The 17,733-nt window shown below is 35.6% G+C and overlaps 1 protein-coding gene across 12 annotated transcripts in view; it reads left to right on the top strand.

Annotated features, from left to right (window-relative positions):
* Positions 1-17,733, top strand: part of METTL15 (methyltransferase 15, mitochondrial 12S rRNA N4-cytidine) — a 287,618-nt gene that overhangs the window by 168,352 nt on the left and 101,533 nt on the right. For all 12 annotated transcript variants that reach the window (XR_013522912.1, XR_013522911.1, XR_004730589.3 and 9 more), the window contains exon 5: positions 15,538-15,729. Coding sequence is in view for 9 of the 12 variants with exons in the window: in XM_054240723.2 (XP_054096698.1) it covers positions 15,538-15,729 (192 nt within the window). In the remaining 3 variants the exon portion in view is untranslated. The remainder of the gene's footprint in view (positions 1-15,537; positions 15,730-17,733) is intronic.

The following is a 17,733-nucleotide window of genomic DNA, read 5'->3' on the forward strand; positions in this document are numbered from 1 at the left end:
AATAATGACAGTTAAGATCTACATAAACTAAGCTAATGCTTGGTTGGAGAGATTAGTTTGTACTAATATACACTTGCATATTATTTTTAAATGAGAAATAATACGCAGTATTCACAGGAATAAAACTCAGCAACTAGAAGGCACAGAAAACCCTTTCAGACAGAGGTTACTACAATATGGTGTGGCTAAAGGAAATTTTCTTCTGAAGCACACCCAATTACTTTGCACACCCATTCCTTTATAGAAGGAATGAATTTTTCTTACTCTCACTGAACTTAAAAAAAGAAATGAAAATCCAATAAAACTCATACTACCAATTTTAAGTTTTAATGACCTTTTTTTAGAGATGTAAAAGGGTACATTTTCCTTTCCTTAGACTAAAACCATTAGCTATTTGCCATAATATTCTCCATATATTATGTCTCCATATATTACAAAATAACTACACAGTTTTGAAGCTAATGAGAACTGCCAGCTCTAGAAAAGTTTTGTTACAGTTTCTGTTCCTTCTCTGGATGCATTTCAGTATTCTAGTCCTTTTCAGCAGCATTGCCAGTGAGTATTCAAGGCTAAGGAAAGACATGGTATGTCTTCCTGGAGCATCAGTTTGACTTGTTAACAAGTAAATTAAACATATTTTATATTAAAATGAATACATATACAGAGTAGAATAAAAATGTACATTAATTTTAAATTCAAACCCCGGACTACATGAGCTGTAATTTTGAACTAATATGTGGTTTCTTTATTTGAATAGCACTGCTAACTTCCATTATAGATCTTCCTTTCATTTTTAGATACTTGGTTGTATGTAGTTTAGTTTTCTCTTTATTTAAATTGATTTAAAGTGCCAATTTACCATCCGTCAATGTATACTAGGGTACGATTTAGTCATTTCAGACTTGTACACTTGAGTTAGGGCCAAGTTGATGCATGAAGACAAATTAGTGCCCTTACACCATTTCTTCTGTGTCAGTACCTTATTGCTTACTGCCAATAAGTGCATTTTCTCTCTTCTTTCTGGAAGGTGGATGACACAACATACATACTTCCTAAGGCTCAGTGTTTCCAGCAGCTGCTATCTCTTGCTTTATGTAACAACTGTTATCCTTTTCCTTAATAGTTAGCATTTAATTTTTTATTACTTATTTACTTCATGTTTATTGTGCATATTTTATGAAAACTGTCATCAGCCTCAAAAGTGTGCTGTTCCTGATGGTCCTGATAGACATGCCAAAACCTCTTTTTCTTTTTAGTGTACCTAACCTTAAAAGGAGATGAATGAGAATGCCACAGGAAAATCTCCAAAATACAGTTTGCTGTATTAATGTTGATTCTTTGGATCAGTAGTGAAACATCCACAATTTATAAGCATTCCCCAGATGATTGTATTGTTCACTCTTATTTAGAGACCACTGGTTGAAATCATCCAGCCCTTTCACACTAGGATTCAGGCTGTCATCCAAACACCCTGCTTCAACAGTGTCAAGCACTCAAAGCTATTAGTATTTAAGTTGTGATAGAATTTCCTGAATAACTGATAGAATCAGTGGGGTATTTTGGCAGTTTGTATGCATAGTGATTATTTAGAGGTTGAATTTACCTAAACCACTTTACAATATCTGAGCATTAGAAAGTGATGCCTCATAAAGATGGACACTCCTTATTCTTATCACATTAAGGTTTCTGGAAAATTGAATAAGAAGATGGTATGAAGGTAGCAAGGTTCCAATATATAGGAGCCAACCATATTAGAAATCATAGAAACAGTTTAAAGGCCATTTTGCAAATACTGTCTGATAATTATTACCCAGAGAAAACCAGATTATACATAAAATAAACCTTTCTACATATAAAATAAAATGGATTTTTTTCCTGGGAAAAATATACTAGCGAGGAAAAAAGAATACTCAAAAGATGAATTTTGTTTAAATGGTATTATGATTGTAATGCCGTCTTTCAAAGTAAAATAAACACACACACTCTTTGAAACTGATTGACTATAGTTATAAGGTATCTCAGAAAGCTTCTCATAATTTAGAAATGTGAAAGATAAATTTCTAAGACTATATTCTTATAACAGTTATGAGATACATACTGCATAACTATATACTTGTCCCCCCAAAGCAACTATTATGCATATGCAGTTGCTTATGTCTTTTCCTTAGCACTTTGATCACATCTAAGTATGGTGGAAAAAAACCCAAAACTTTGAAATTCAAAAAATTTTTGATGCCTCTCAAAATTATCACCATCATCATCATTAGAAAATACTTGTTGAACACTTAAAATCTTTTTAGTGCTAAAGATATACTAAAAGTGTATGACATGGTCCACAGTACCCTTAAGAGATTTATGTACTAGTTGCAGAGGCAGCAGAATGGATACATGGAAGATAAATAGTAGCATGACAAAGCAGCATAAAAGGAGTGCTAAATGAATCATCAATAAGCTCTACTGAGGGTCTTCAAGATGGCTGACTGGAAGCATTTCATGCCTGCCTCCTCCACTTGGAAGAACTGAAATAGTGTATAAACAAGCATACTTTGAATACATTAATCAAGGGAGAGCTCAGGAATTCAACAGAAAAATGACAGGAAACACCAAAAGCGAGGAAAGAGAAGAAATGCAGCCTGCTTGTATGAGATTGGCTGGGAGCCAGATAACTTCCCAACATGGGGAAAGGGTAAGTGAGAAACATCCTTCAGCTCACATCTCCATGCTCAAATCATGCAATCTTGGGCACAGGAGATTCCCTTGCTCCTCCCAGTCCCTGAAATACAGGGAGCTGCCAAGAGACCATGGAATAGAATTGCTCCAAGGAGGGAGCTAATGCTGGGTCCTATGGTCTTTCTGAGACCTACATAGCTATAGAAAGGTGCCATTTTAAACCTGTCCTTTGGCAAACTACATGCTCTCCTGGAGCCCAGAAGTGTTGGATGTGAAGCATTAGGGTAACTCAGGCTGTTGCTGCTAAAACTTGGAAGCAAGCTGAGAGCACTGCTGTAGCCAAGGCTAAGAAGAGAGAAGCAAGGTGGGGTGGAGCTACTGGTGAACACCATTGGGAATGAGACTGAGAGGTGAAAGGGGCACAAGCTGCTGCTGAGACTTAGTCATTGTCTGGCTTGGGAAACCTGTATCCAGGGCTGGGATGCAAGCTAGGTGCTACTACCTCAACTGGCACCTACCTGGAAGCATCACCTGCAGGACTGGAGGTTAGCCCACCCAGACCATTGAAGACATTGCCAACATCAACACACACCATGTGGGACCCAGAGAATTGTTCTATCACTACCACAGCCATGGCCCATGTCATGCCTGCTGCCCAAGGGCCAAAGAACCTGCCCTCCCACTTGGTCTTTTGCTGCTGCTACTCATCCAGGCAAGCCACATGTAGGCCCAAGAATCAGCCCACCAGTAACAGCCAACACCAGTGCCAGTATAAACTGCACTGGGGCACAAGGATAAGCATACCCAGCTCATTGCAGCCACCACTAGAGCCTGAAGACTGGCCCACCTGGAATCCCAGTACCCAGCCCAGCAAAACTTAACCACTGCCTCCACTAATAACTGCACCCTAACTAACTGAGGAAATCAGAGACTATACTACTACATATAACCAGAATCAAATCCAAAGTGCCCTACCCTACCAACACCATAGATATATATCTTTAGAAAAAAATCCTTCCCTATGAAAGTTTTTGGTTGGTGCAAAAGTAATTGCAGTTTATACCATTTAAAAGCAATGATAAAAACCGCAGTAACTTTTGCACAAACCTAATAAATTAAAAAATAGGAAAAAGTGACTGTTACATGAGATGTGCAGATAGCAACATAAGGACACAGAAAATATGTTAAAGCAAATAAATTTGATAATTCCAAAGAAATATAATAATTCACCAACAGTAGATCTTAATCAAAAAGAAATTTTTTAAATCTCCAATAAAGAATTTAAAATATGAATTTGGAAGAAGCTCAGTGGGATACCAGAGAATTCTGAGAAACAATACAAAAAAAAAATCAGAACAACAATTCATGATGTGAATGAGAAATTTACCAAAGAGATTTTTTTTTTAAAGAAGCAAATAGAAATTTTGGACTGAAGATTTCATTGAAGTAAATACAAAATACATTTGAAAGCTTTAAAATAGAGTATCTCAAGCAGAAGAGAGAATCTCAGAAGGTGAAGAAAGCTCTTTTGGAATAATTCAATCAGACAAAAAAAAAAAGAAAAAAGAAATAAATGAGCCAAGGCTTTGTGGCATTAGTGATGACATATAGCAACTGAATAATACAATTACTGGTATCCCATAGAGCAAAGAAAAAAATGAAAGGATTAGAAATCTATTTAATAAAATAATATCTGAAAATGTACCTAGTCTAGCATGGGATTTAGACATTTAGATACAGGAGGCTCAGTGATCCCCAGGAAGATATAAAATAAAAAGTTCTTCACAGCACATTATTTATTCAGACTGTCTAAAGATAAAGAATTAATCCTAAAAGCAGTAAAAGTGTCTAGTCACCTATAAAGGAAGCTTTATCAGACCAACACTAGATTTCTCATTAGAAACCTTACAGACCAGAAAAGAATGGGATATATCATCAAAGTGTTGAAAGAAAAAGAAAACTCAGCCAACGATCCTATATCCAGCAAAGTGAGCCATCATAAATGAAGAAGAAATCGTCTTTCTAAGATAAGCAAATGCTGAGTGAATTTGTTACCACTAGACCAGCCCTGCAAGAAGTGCTTGAGAGTCCTAATCCTGGGTGTGAAAAGACAACATCTACCATTATGAAAACATGAATGTGTAAAATTTAACTAGTAAAGCACTCACACAGAAGAGGAAGGATTCAAATGATACCACTATAGATATCCACCAAACTGGAATAACAAATAGTAATAAAAAATAATCAGAAATATATAACACAAGCAGAACATAATTAACAATGTGACAAGAACAAAGCCTCATATATCAATAATAACCTTGTACACAGAGAGATTAAATTCTCCATTTAAAAGATGCAGAATGACTGAATGATTTTAAAATGAACCAACTATATGTTGCTTACAAGAAACCAGTGAAGAAATATACTGAATGTTCTCACTTGTAAGTGGGTGCTTGATGAAAATTTATGAAGACCAGAGGAACAAAAGACACTTGGTCCTATTTGAGGGTGAATGGTGGTAGGAGAAAAAGGAGCAGAAAAAATAATTATTACATGCTAAGCTTAGTACCTGGGTGACAAAATAATCTGTACAACAAACACCTGTACATGAGTTTACCTATATAACAATCCTGCATATGTACCACTGAAGCTAAAATTAAAGTTTTAAAAAAAGAAATATATAAACTGAAAGTAGAGGGATGAAAAATATATTCCACACAATGGAAACCAAAACTGAGGAGAAGTAGCTACTCATCAAATAAAACAGACATTAAGTCAATAACAGTAAAAAATAAATAAGTCAATCAAAAAGGTCATCATATATTAATAAAGGGATCAGTCCATCAAAATGGTATAAGAATTCTAAATATTTATGCACCCAACACTGGCACTTCAAGATTAATAAAAATAAATATGACTAGATCTAAAGAGAAAGACTACCATACAATAATAGTGGAGGATTTCAACAGCCTCCCTTCAACATTAGGCGTATAATCTAGATAGAAACCCAAAGAAACACTAGATTTAAACTGGGCTTTAGACCAAATGGATGAAACAGACATTTTACAGAACATTCTGTCCAACAACTGCAGAGTATATCTTCTTATCATCAACAAATGGAGCATTTTTTTTTTAGGATAGACCGTATGTTAGGCCACAAAACAAGTCTCAACAAATTTTTGAAAAATCAACATTATATCAAGTGTCTTCTTGGACCACAACAGATTTAGAAATCAATATGAAGAGGAACTTTGGAAACTATACAAATATATGGAAATTGAACAACATGCTCCTAAATGACCATTTGACTAATGAAGAAATTAAGAAGGAAATCAAAAATTTTCTTAAAGCAAATAAAAATGGAAACACTTCATACAAAAGGGGAAGTTTCTAGCAATACATGGCTTACATCAAACAACTATAAAGATTACAAATTGACAATCTACTAATTAATGCACCTCAAGAAACTAGAAAAGCAAGAACATACCAAACCCCTGAATAGCAGAAGAAAATATATAATAAAGATCAGAGTAAAGCTAAATAAGAGACTAAAAAAATAAAAAGGATTAAAGAAACAAAAAGTTGGTTCTTCAAAAAGATAAAATTGGTAAACACTAGCTAGACTAACCAAGAAAAGAAGACCCAAATAAACAAAACCACAAATGAAAAAGGAGACATTACAACATATAATACAAAAAAATAAAAAAAGATTATTAGAGACTGTTATGAACAACTTTATGCCTGCAAACTAGAAAACCTAGAAAAAAAAATGGATAAATTCTGGGAAACCTACAACCTGAGCTTGAGCAAGGAAGAAATAGATATCCTGAACAGACCAGTAATGTATAGCAAGGTTGAATCAGTAATACAAAGTTTCTCAACAAAAGAAAGCCCAGGGCTATAAGGATTCCTAGCTGAATTCTGCCAACGCAAAGAAGTACTGGTATGAATTTCCCTGAAACTATTCCAAAAAATTAAAGAGGAGATAATTCTCCCTAACTAATCCTACAAGATCAGAATCACCCTGATATCAAAACCAGACAAAAATACCAAGAGAAAAAGTCTATAGACCAGTAGCCCTGATAAGCGTAAGTGCAAAAATCCTTAACAAAATACTAACAAATAATGCAAAACACATGAAAAAGATTTACCGATTTATACTCAGGATGCAAGAATGATTCAGCATACACTAATCAATAAACATAATACATCACATCAACAAAATGATGTACAAAAGCCATGTATTAATCTCAATAGACACAAACAATATTTAGTAAAACTCAACATCTCTTCATGATAAAAACTCTCAAAAATCTAGGCATAGAAAGAACCTAACTTAAAATACTAAGTGCCATATATCACACTCAGTATGAGTTAACATCATACTGAATAAAGAGAAGTTGAAAGTCTTCCCTGTAAGAACTGGTACAAGACAAAGATGCTCACATTCACCATTGCCATTCAACATAGTACTGTAAGTACTACCCGGAGTAAGCAGGCAAGAGAAAGAAGTAAGTCATCCAAATGGGAAGAAAGGAAGTCAAATTGTTCCTCTTTGTTGATCATACCATCTTATATCTGGAACAAGCTAAAGACTCAACCAGAAACTTTTAGATTTAATAAATGAATTCAGTAGAGTTTCAGAATACAAAGTTAGCATACAAAAGTCAGTGGTGTTTTTATACACCAGTAATGACCTAACTGAAAAAAGAAATCAAGAAGGCAGTCCCACTTACAATAGCTACAAAAAAATGAATACCAAGTAACAAATTTAACCAAAAAGAATCATGACTATCACTATTAATCATTTTCCTGGGCCATTTTTATGTTTTTGTCAGTTATGTATGTCTGCGTTCTACGTGTGTTTGTGTATTATGATAGTATTCATTTTAAAGATATATAATGACTTAAAGCTTTTATTTAATACTATTGGTTAGGCTGGAAGAGTATGATAGAGGATAAACATAATAGATGTTTTTCTTCCTGTGCTCTCTCAGAAAGCTCCAAATTCAAAGTTTTTCTTGAAAATTAGTGATCAGATTTTATATTTTTTAATTGCTTTATGCAGGAGCCTAATTTTGTTTTTTGTTTTATTCTATCTGATTCTACACAAACAAATCTTCTATCCGTGAAACAAAATTACCTATTCCTGGACCGCAAAAAGCATCCTTTTATATCAAGCACCATAGAAACCATGGGAATTTTGGATTTCTGTAGCCAAGATCGATGAGCACTTATTAACTACAGGATGCCCAACCTTGTGAGTGGATTGCCTTTTATAATTTGTAGGGCAGTTTTTTCCTCTTATTAGACTGTATGTCATTATAAGAATGATGAAGTTCCATGTTAAATTCTAATAAGTACACAGTAAGTGGTAGCTATTCTTATATCACTAGCCTCAGATATATACTAGAGCACCTTAGTCATTTATAGCAAAATAGATTCATAACTTGTACTACAAGTGCAAATGACTTGCCAGTGTCAATATTAACAATACTTATTACAGCCAGAGAACCTCAGAAATGGCTGCCTACAGCCAAGGTATTGTTTGCATTCTACTGCTGCATCCCTTGACTTTTAATGGGGTTGGATTGAGAAACGTTCTCATTTAGCAAATGTTCTGCAGCACAAGCAACATTCTACTTACATCCTGGAGAACATAAAATGATACTTTTTTGTTACTTGTAACACTTGTAAAATGCACCTGCAAAAAGACTGAAAATCAAAGTTTGAAAGAAAAAGGAAGAATGAAGGAAAAGAAGGAAAGAAGAGAGAAATGAAAGGGGAGCGAGTGAGAGAAAAGTGGGCATGTAATCTGCCTATCTTGGAAAATTAGCCTCAACATAATTGCATATATGAGTTAATGAGCAGAGTCTGAAGTTATGGCTGAGTTTTCAACAATTGGTTAGCAAACTTCATGGATGTGTCGTTTACTCTGAGAACAATTCAGTTCTAGAAGCACATAACTGATGTAGCATCAGAAAACTCTGTCTTAAACACATTTATTTTGTGGTGGTGCATCATGATTTTTTTTGCATACTTTCATACTTGTACATTATAATGCTGAGTTTAGTACCACAATGATTATTACGTCTTCATTATTTACTTATAGTGAGTTATGAAACTATACGAATATTTTCTGTTAAACAATTAAGCGTGAGGACATCCAAGAATGCAAACATCCTCTATAAGATCTTATGTTTATTTTACAAGTCCATTAGCTTTAAGCAGGATAATAAGTACAATGTCTAAGGACTTAAGACTGGACAGTAGCGATTTGTTATAGACTTTTGCTGCAATATGAAGAAGATTTCTGTAAAGATAATCCCTGAATCCTAAAAGGACTGGGGAAAATGCATAAGACAAAACTTGTACTTAAATTTAAAAAAATTAGCAAAACTGCCCAAGTACAATATGGAGGAAATAGGCTTAGCTGCAATGTACATGAAAAAGACTAAAGGAATTTAGACAGTATAAGTCAACAGTGTGAAATAAACTCTTAAAACTAATTTCACCTTGATCTCTATTAATATAACTAGAACAAGGGAAGCAAGAATTTACTTTATTCTTGCTGATCATTGTGGAATTCAGATCTAGGGACATAGGTAGACTGGAACACATTCAGAAAAGAGTAGACAGCATGGAGAAGATTTTTTTTATGTGGAGAATGGCTAAAGAAACAAGATATACATGGTGATATGGTTTGACTCTGTGTTCCCACCCAAATGTCACCTCTAATTGTAATCTCCATAATCTCCATTTGGCAAGGGCAGGACCAGGTTAAGGAATCCAATCTTGTGGGCGGTTTCCCCCATGCTGTTCTCCTGATAGTGAGTGAGCTCTCACAAGATCTGATGGTTTTACAAGCATCTGGCATTTCCCCTGCTTACACTCTCCATCCTCCCGCCCTGTGAAGAAGGTGTCCTCTTTCCCTTTGCCTTCCATCATGGTTATAAGTTTTCTTACAATCATGAGACCCCTACAGCAATGCAGAACTGTAAGTCAACTAATTCTCTTTCCTATATCAATTACCCAGTCTCGAGCAGTTCTTAATAGCAGTATGAGAATGGACTAACACACTTTGTTTAAAGCAGGCTTGTCCAACGTGTGGCCCAGGGTCCACATGCAGCCGAGGACAGCTTTAATGTGGGCCAACACAAATTTATAAACTTTCTTAAAACATTATGAGATTTTTTTTGTGTGTGATTTTTTTCTTTAGCTCATTAGTTATCCTTAGTTTTAATGTATTGTATGTATGACTCAAGACAATTCTTCTTCATCCAGTGACCTAGGGAAATCAAAAGATTGCACACCCTTGGTTTGGAGTAAAGAAGACTTAAAGAACATGATAGGGGCCAGGTGCGGTAGCTCATGCCTGTAAGCACTTCGGGAGGCCGAGGGGGGTGGAGCACAAGGTCAAGAGATTGAGACCATCCCGGTCAACATGGTGAAACCCCGTTTCTACTAAAAATACAAAAAATTAGGTTGGCATGGTGGCACGTGCCTGTAATCCCAGCTGCTCAGGAGGCCGAGGCAGGAGAATTGCCTGACCACAGAAGGCGGAGGTTGCAGTGCGCCGAGATTTGCGCCATTGCACTCCAGCCTGGGTAACGAGCAAAACTCTGTCTCAAAAAAAAAAAAAAAAAAAAAAAAAGAACACGATAGGTATAGTAGTTAGCATATTTTCAATTACAAGTAAAATGATAACCCATCAAACTGTTTTAAATAACAAAGATATTTTCTGGGTTCTTAAAACTTCAGGGGTACATTGTATTTTTTAGATGAGGCACAATTCAGTGGCCTGGTTAATCTTTCTCTCTACTTTGCTTTCTGCAATGTTGGCCAAAATTGGCTGCCTTTCTTGGGACAATTTAGCTGCTGGTTTGCTAGTAGTAATCATAGCTATGTGCTCCTTCTTTCATAAAAAAAAGTGTTAGAAAAACTTTTTTTCCCCAGTAGCTCGATGGAAAAAAGAATAATCTTCTTTCCTCCGACCCCAGAAGTATCTCTTGTATCTCACTGGCCAGAGTTGTGACTTGTGCCAATTTCTGAACCAATTATAGTAGACTATGGGGATAATGTACACGAAATAGTATAGCTAATCAAAACTCTACCTCTTGACCAGAGATATTATATCTATCAGGCTACTAGGAGAAACAGAACCAATAGAAAGTAGATAAATACATGTATATATATTTATATACATATAAAATATGTATGTGTGTACGTGTGTGTGTGAGAGAGAGAGAGAGAGAGATATCTTATTACCTAAAGAAATTAATTTCAAGGAGTCAACTCACCTGATTGTGGGGTCTGACATATGTGAAATTTGTAGGACAGGCCAGGAAGCTAGAAACTATCTGGTAGAAGCTGATGTTGTAAACTTGAGGCAGAATTTCTTCTTCCTCTAGGAAGCTTCAGGCCTTTCAACTGATTGGATGAGACACGTCTACATTATGTATGTATGTATTTATATATGTATGTATGTATGTATGTGTGTATGTATTTTGAGATGGAGTTTCACTCATTGCTCAGGCTGGAGTTCAATGGTGCGATCTCAGCTCACTGCAACCTCTACCTCCGAGGTTCAAGAGTTTCTTCTGCCTCAGCCTCCTGAGTAGCTGGGATTACAGGTGCCTGCTACCATGGATGGCTAATTTTTTTTGTATTTTTAGTAGAGATAGGGTTTCACCATGTTGGCCACGCAGGTCTCAAACTCTTGACCTCAGGTGATCTGCCCACCTCAGCCTCCCAAAGTGCTGGGGTTACAGGTGTGAGCCACCATGCCTGGCTGCACATCTACATTATTAAGAATAATAGCTTTTAATTAAAGTCAGGTGATTGTAGATATTACACATATCTACAAAATACCTTCCCAGCAACACATAAGTTAGTGTTTGATTTAATAATTGGGCACTATAGTGCCAAGTTGACAATAAACCATCATGGAGATGATCAATCTCTCCCAAAATATGTGACTGCAATTTTGAGTTGCTTTTGGAATTGACAGATTGGCAACTAAGGTAGCCAACAAGTATCTCTTAGAGTAGCTAACAGTACATATATGAAAGGCTGCTCTGAGGACTGGGTTTTCAACTTGCTTAACATAGGGGAATGCTAGGGACAGAAGTTATAGAAATAGTGATAAAATAGCTATCTACTAAAAAAGAACTGTTTAACAAAACAGTAGTGAGTTCCTATTACTGAGAAGGTTCAAACGTGAGCTAAGGACTATGGTGTAAGACCCCAAATTAAGGCCCAGTCATTATGTGTTCCTTAACTTCTTGGGAAAATAGTGTTTTGCTTAAGTGGAGTTCACGAGAAAACAGGTATAATTTTATTTTATTCTTATATTAACATCAAGTAGTACCTGAGATATGTCTGTCAGGATTCTCCAGAGAAACAGAACTAGTAGTATGTACACACAAACACACACACATACACAATATATATATGACTGTATACATGTACATATGTAAAAGGAAGAATGAGGATATATATATATATATATATATATATTCTTTCCAACTATATATCTACATATAGATAGATATTCTTTCCAACATATATATATATATAGAGTGTGTGTGTCTGTGTGTGTGTGTGTGTGTATACATATTACTGGTTCTGTTACTCTGGAGAATCCTGACATAATATCTCAGGTACTATTTGATGTCTATATATATACATATATATACAAACTTGATATATATATACAGAACATATATATAAAACTTGTATATATATATACACACACACAAGTTTGATGATATATATATATATATAACATATATATATTGTATGTGTATGTGTCTTCATGAGGCATTTTATTTGTAAATATGTATTACATCTCTAGAGAAAGAATCTCAGGATTTTCCCCCTGTGTGTTTTCTTCTTGCTTCTTCATGGTCCATGATACCAGCTGAGATTGTCAGTACAATGAAACCAAACTGGCAGTATGGAAGCAGAATATTCTGCCATTTTTCTAGATCGTTGAGTTGCACAGCAGATCTGGGCTGATCACTCCACATTTGTTTAGCCTGCCTGTGAGGTTCACAACAATTTTCCCAACTATGTGATCATCAGTGATTTCAAATTTGCCAATGTAACCATGCTTCATCATCACAGTGAGAAACTGGACAATAACTCTGGAGCTCAGCCTAATAAGAACGTGGCATTTGTCTCTCTTTCCGGCATTGTTGATGCTCTTGAGAGCATCAGCTTTTGAGATTACATCCATGTGCACCATTGTGGTGGCGTGGAAGGAGCTATGATTTATATTTTTATCATATAATACATATATATAATACATATATATATATATATATATATATAAAGAAATTATTTTTCTCAAATAGCCTAGTCACAAATTCCTCACCCCACTATATTCTTGCAGATAAGGTTACCTAGCCAAACAACCCCTTTTTATCAAAGGGATCAAGCCTAATTTCTGCTTATCCCTCCTTAGCAGGTTCAGTTCCTGCCAGCTCAAGGAATTATCCAAACAAGCCAATCACATCCTTCTAGGAACCCAGGGGCACCTCAGTCTCTTAAAATCTACTTCTCCCAGCCTCTGGTTGTCTACTCTCTTGCTGAGTGTAAACCCCATGTGACCCTGCCTGGCAAGTAATGTCTTCTTCCCTTTGGCTGGGAGGGGAATATACGTGATTAATAAACTTTAGACTCAGAAGACTTGCATGCAGCCATTAAACATATGAAAGAAAAGCTCAGTATCACTAATCATTAGAGAAATACAAATCAAAACCATAATGAGATACCACCTCACACCATTCAAAATGGGTACTAGTAAAAAGGCAAAGAATAACAGATGCTGACGAGGTTGCAGAGAAAAAGGAATGCTTATACACCATTGCTGGACGTGTAAATTAGTTCAACCATTGTGAAAGAGAGTGTAATGATTCCTCAAAGACCTAAAGACAGAAATACCATTCAACCCAGCAATCCCATCACTGGGTATATACCCAAAGGAGTATAAATTGTTGTATTATAAAGACACATGCACACATATGTTCATTCACAATAGCAAAAACATGGAGTCAACCTAAATGCCCATCAGTGGTAGACTGGGTAAAGAAGTGTGCTATATATACACGATGCAATACTACACAGCTATAAAAAAGAATGAGAACATGTCCTTTGCAGGAACATGGATGGAGCTGCAGGCCATTATTCTTAGCAAACTAATGCAGGAACAGAAAACCAAATACCACATGCTTGTGCTTAAAAGTGAAAACTAAATGATGAGCACACATGGACACATAGAGGGAAACAACATACACTGGGGCCTACTAGAGTGGGAGGGTAGGGGGAAGGAGAGGATCAGGAAAAGTAACTAATGGATACTAGACTTAATAACTGGTTGATGAAATAATATGTACAACAAACACCCATGACACAAGTTTACCTATATAACAAACCTGCACATGTACCCCTGAACTTAAAAGTTAAATAAAATAAAAAATAAATTTAAAAAACTTTATTTCATCTGGCCAGTGTTGGGCCAGATGAAATCCTGTTTGGCCATCTCAACTACCTTAGAATTGGAATCCCTCTCTCACCAATGGTGTATACAGGAGGTAGTTAAAACAGTGACTCTATCTATATAGTCTCCATGTTTCTGTCCACTCACCCAGCAGTGATGTTGGATTGGGGAAAAATACAAATATCAGTTATGTAATAGTAATAAATGACTTGTGAGTTGCCTTTCAGTAGTAAGATTCTGTTATTTCTGTGTTTCCAATGCTAGTATTAGCATTTTTGTTCTCCAAATAAAAACAGGGCAATTTGTTCATCATTCTGTTAGTGGCACCCATCAGATTATTTTATGAACTGTTTATATATCTTTTCCTCTCAGCTCAAAGCATAGAAAGTCATGCTTTATTAATCTTTATGTATACTCCCAATAACATAATGCCTGACCCATAGCAGATATTCAATTACTTTCTCTATTGGAATTTTATTAAAAAGTTACTAATGAACTGTGAAGTTCACCTTAAACAACATAACGTATAAGTAAACATTGTAAATGTAAATTCTCTAACACTGTTGAAATCCAAACTCCCTCTACCCACCTTTAAACAGAGAGAATGATGTCTTGAGAGTATTGCCCAATTTTCTCTTCTCATTCACTTTCCAAAATGCATGCTAGTTGCCTTAAGGCTTCTAAAGAACCCTGAAGGCAGCATCTCACTTTGTGTAGGAAGAAGCATTAGTATAGCTACAAGGTGATCCCAACTCTTGCCTGTTGTTGGTTCTGAATTCTCCATTCACTTCAGAATCCCTGCTGAGAGATAATACATTGCTTTTGCAAGAAGGCATTTGTTTTAGTCATGGTTTCATTCCTTGAGTTCATAGCTGCATACCCTATTCTAAATTATAGGAAAAACATGGAGAAAGCTAAAATGACTGGTCTGAACATATTTGACATCTTTTTTTTTATTTCTGTTTTATTAATTATATTTAAATTGACTTACTCATTATTCTTTTGATAGAATGACATATGCTGCTTTCACTACCCATAGATTTAAGAATTTTTAAAGAAGATTTGAAAGACCTGGTTTGACAAAAGAATTTTTCTAACTTATGAGTGTCTTGTATCCCTTCACGAAGATATACAATAAATTGTGTTTATCAGCAGTAATAAAATTACATTAAACCAGCTCTGGTGTTTGAAACTCAAGATGTATAGTTTCCGTATCCATGTCTTTATACAACACCAAGCACTCGGTAAATATATGTTGGTTAAATCATGTAATAATAGAATGTGCTCTCTTCCACTGATCATAGACTTTAGAAAGACTTTAATATAACAGAAATGTTTTCGCTATCTCCTGGGTTTACCCACAGTAAACAAATCCGAGCTATGCTGGGCCGATTCAGCCAGGCAGAAACCTTATTAATGAAAGCTGAAGTGCAGCCAGGGACTTTTGATGGAGTTCTTATGGATCTTGGGTGTTCCTCCATGCAACTTGATACTTCTGAAAGAGGTTTTTCCCTTCGGAAAGACGGCCCCTTGGACATGAGGATGGATGGTGACAGGTGAGTATTGATAAAGCATTTCTTCTCACAACAAGAAATCAATTTGTCACAAACGCTCTGAATTTAATTTTTTTAAGACCACAAAATTTCCATCACATGCCTAGACCTAACAGTACCAATACATAATAAATCAGTTTGTTCGATACTCATTATACACATCAGTATTTCTCTGGATTTGGGATGTTTAAAGAAAAACAATTACTGCCTTTACATAAAATAGTGAAGAGGATAACGAGGATTAACTTTCACTCTGATTATCTTTTTTACTTATACAGTATGGGTTTTAGAGTGTTAACCAATATCAATAAATATCATGATACTGCAACAATGGTTTCATTTTTATGCATGCCCAACTATGCCTCTTGTGAGAAGCAAAAAGAATTACATATATTTAATGCATCCTCTTTTGGAATACAAAAAAAAAAGGCAAGATCTTAGAGGTCAGCAAGAGTGTTTTGTCCTGTCTTGTACAATCATTTTGTTTGAACCTTCTCCAAAGAAACTGCAATTTATGGTACTATATCAAATATAGTCCTATACATAGGATATATTTCAACCTCCTCTTCCTGGAAATACTAGAATTTTTTTTCCATTATTCAAATATGTGAAATAACACAAAGACAATCATATTCCAGGAAAGTATAAAAATAATTTCTTTCTTTTGAGACACAGTCTTTGTCATCCAGGCTGGAGTGTAGTGGCATGATCCTGGCTCACTGCAACCTCCTCCTCCCGGGTTTAAGGAATTCTCATGCCTCAGCTTCCTGAGTAGCTGGGATTACAGACATGCACCACCAAGCTTGGCTGTTATTTTTGTATTTGCAGTAGAGACGGGGTTTTGTCATGTTGCCCAGGCTGGTCTCAAACTTCTAACCTCATGTGATTTGCCTGCCTTGGCCTCCCAAAGTGCTGGGATTAACAGGCGTGAGCCACCATGCCCAGCCAATAATTTCTTTGTATTAATTGTCCAAATTAATGTTAAAAGCTTAGATTAGGACCTCTGTCTATTCTCAGTACTAACCTAGGGAATGGACAGCCTGTACTTGTAAAACTTAACTGTGCTTTTCTCTTTCATATCAGGCCTCATCATGAACTGCTTTGTTTTGTGGTAATTATTCACATATAGCCTTTTTCCCTATGTTGTGATATGACCTGTTAACTTGGCACATGACCTATATTTGTTGGGACCCTGTTGTTCCCAAGTGTTTTACCTTCTTTTGCACATGTTGGCATTCACAGAATGAAGGATATAATTATAAAAGAAAATAATAAATCATTTAAAAACAAGTAACTAATAATAAAGATCAAATATATCTCATGTGTGGAGATGGAGGTGGTTGTACAGAGGTAATAAAACATCAAGCCAGTTTCTGAAATACAATGAACAAAACTTGTAGTTATTGGTAGTAAATTCCATATTGTTAATTTAAAGACTTATCAGCAAATTGTAGTTTGTGAATCAGGTTCCCTGAGGTTTTCCCAAGAGCTTGAAAATAACATTGACACTAAGAATTAAACTCATAAATCAATACCTAATGAATGAGTTGAGTAAATACATCTTAAAATGTTGAATGGCTTTCAGGTAGATGGTATAGACTGTAACTTAATGAAAGATTTCAACATATCTGAAGAAAGTATCTGATGTTTGAAAAGGGGGAGTTGATTCACATGAATTCATTGAAAAAGAAAAGTCATAGATGCAAATATGTGCAATGCTACTCCAAGTGGTATATGTTTGCTTTGGCTAATCCTGGTCAAAAAATACGGCCTGTTAGTTCCTGAAAGGAGAGAGTATCCCTGTGATGAAGACAAATGTGAGCGGCTTCCTTAACCAGTAACCATTTAACAGTTGAGTCTTAAAGCATAATTTATTCTGTGCTGATCCCAATTTCAACAGCAGCTTTCAGATTACAGTAAGGCTTCTCATGTGGAAGCCATAGAAAGAAATTCACAGCTTCAGGAATTTGAGAGTCTAATTCTGTTAATAGTTATAGTTTTCACTAG

Source organism: Callithrix jacchus, chromosome 10 (genome assembly GCF_049354715.1).
Source record: "Callithrix jacchus isolate 240 chromosome 10, calJac240_pri, whole genome shotgun sequence".
Classification (NCBI taxonomy): Eukaryota; Metazoa; Chordata; class Mammalia; order Primates; family Cebidae; genus Callithrix; species Callithrix jacchus.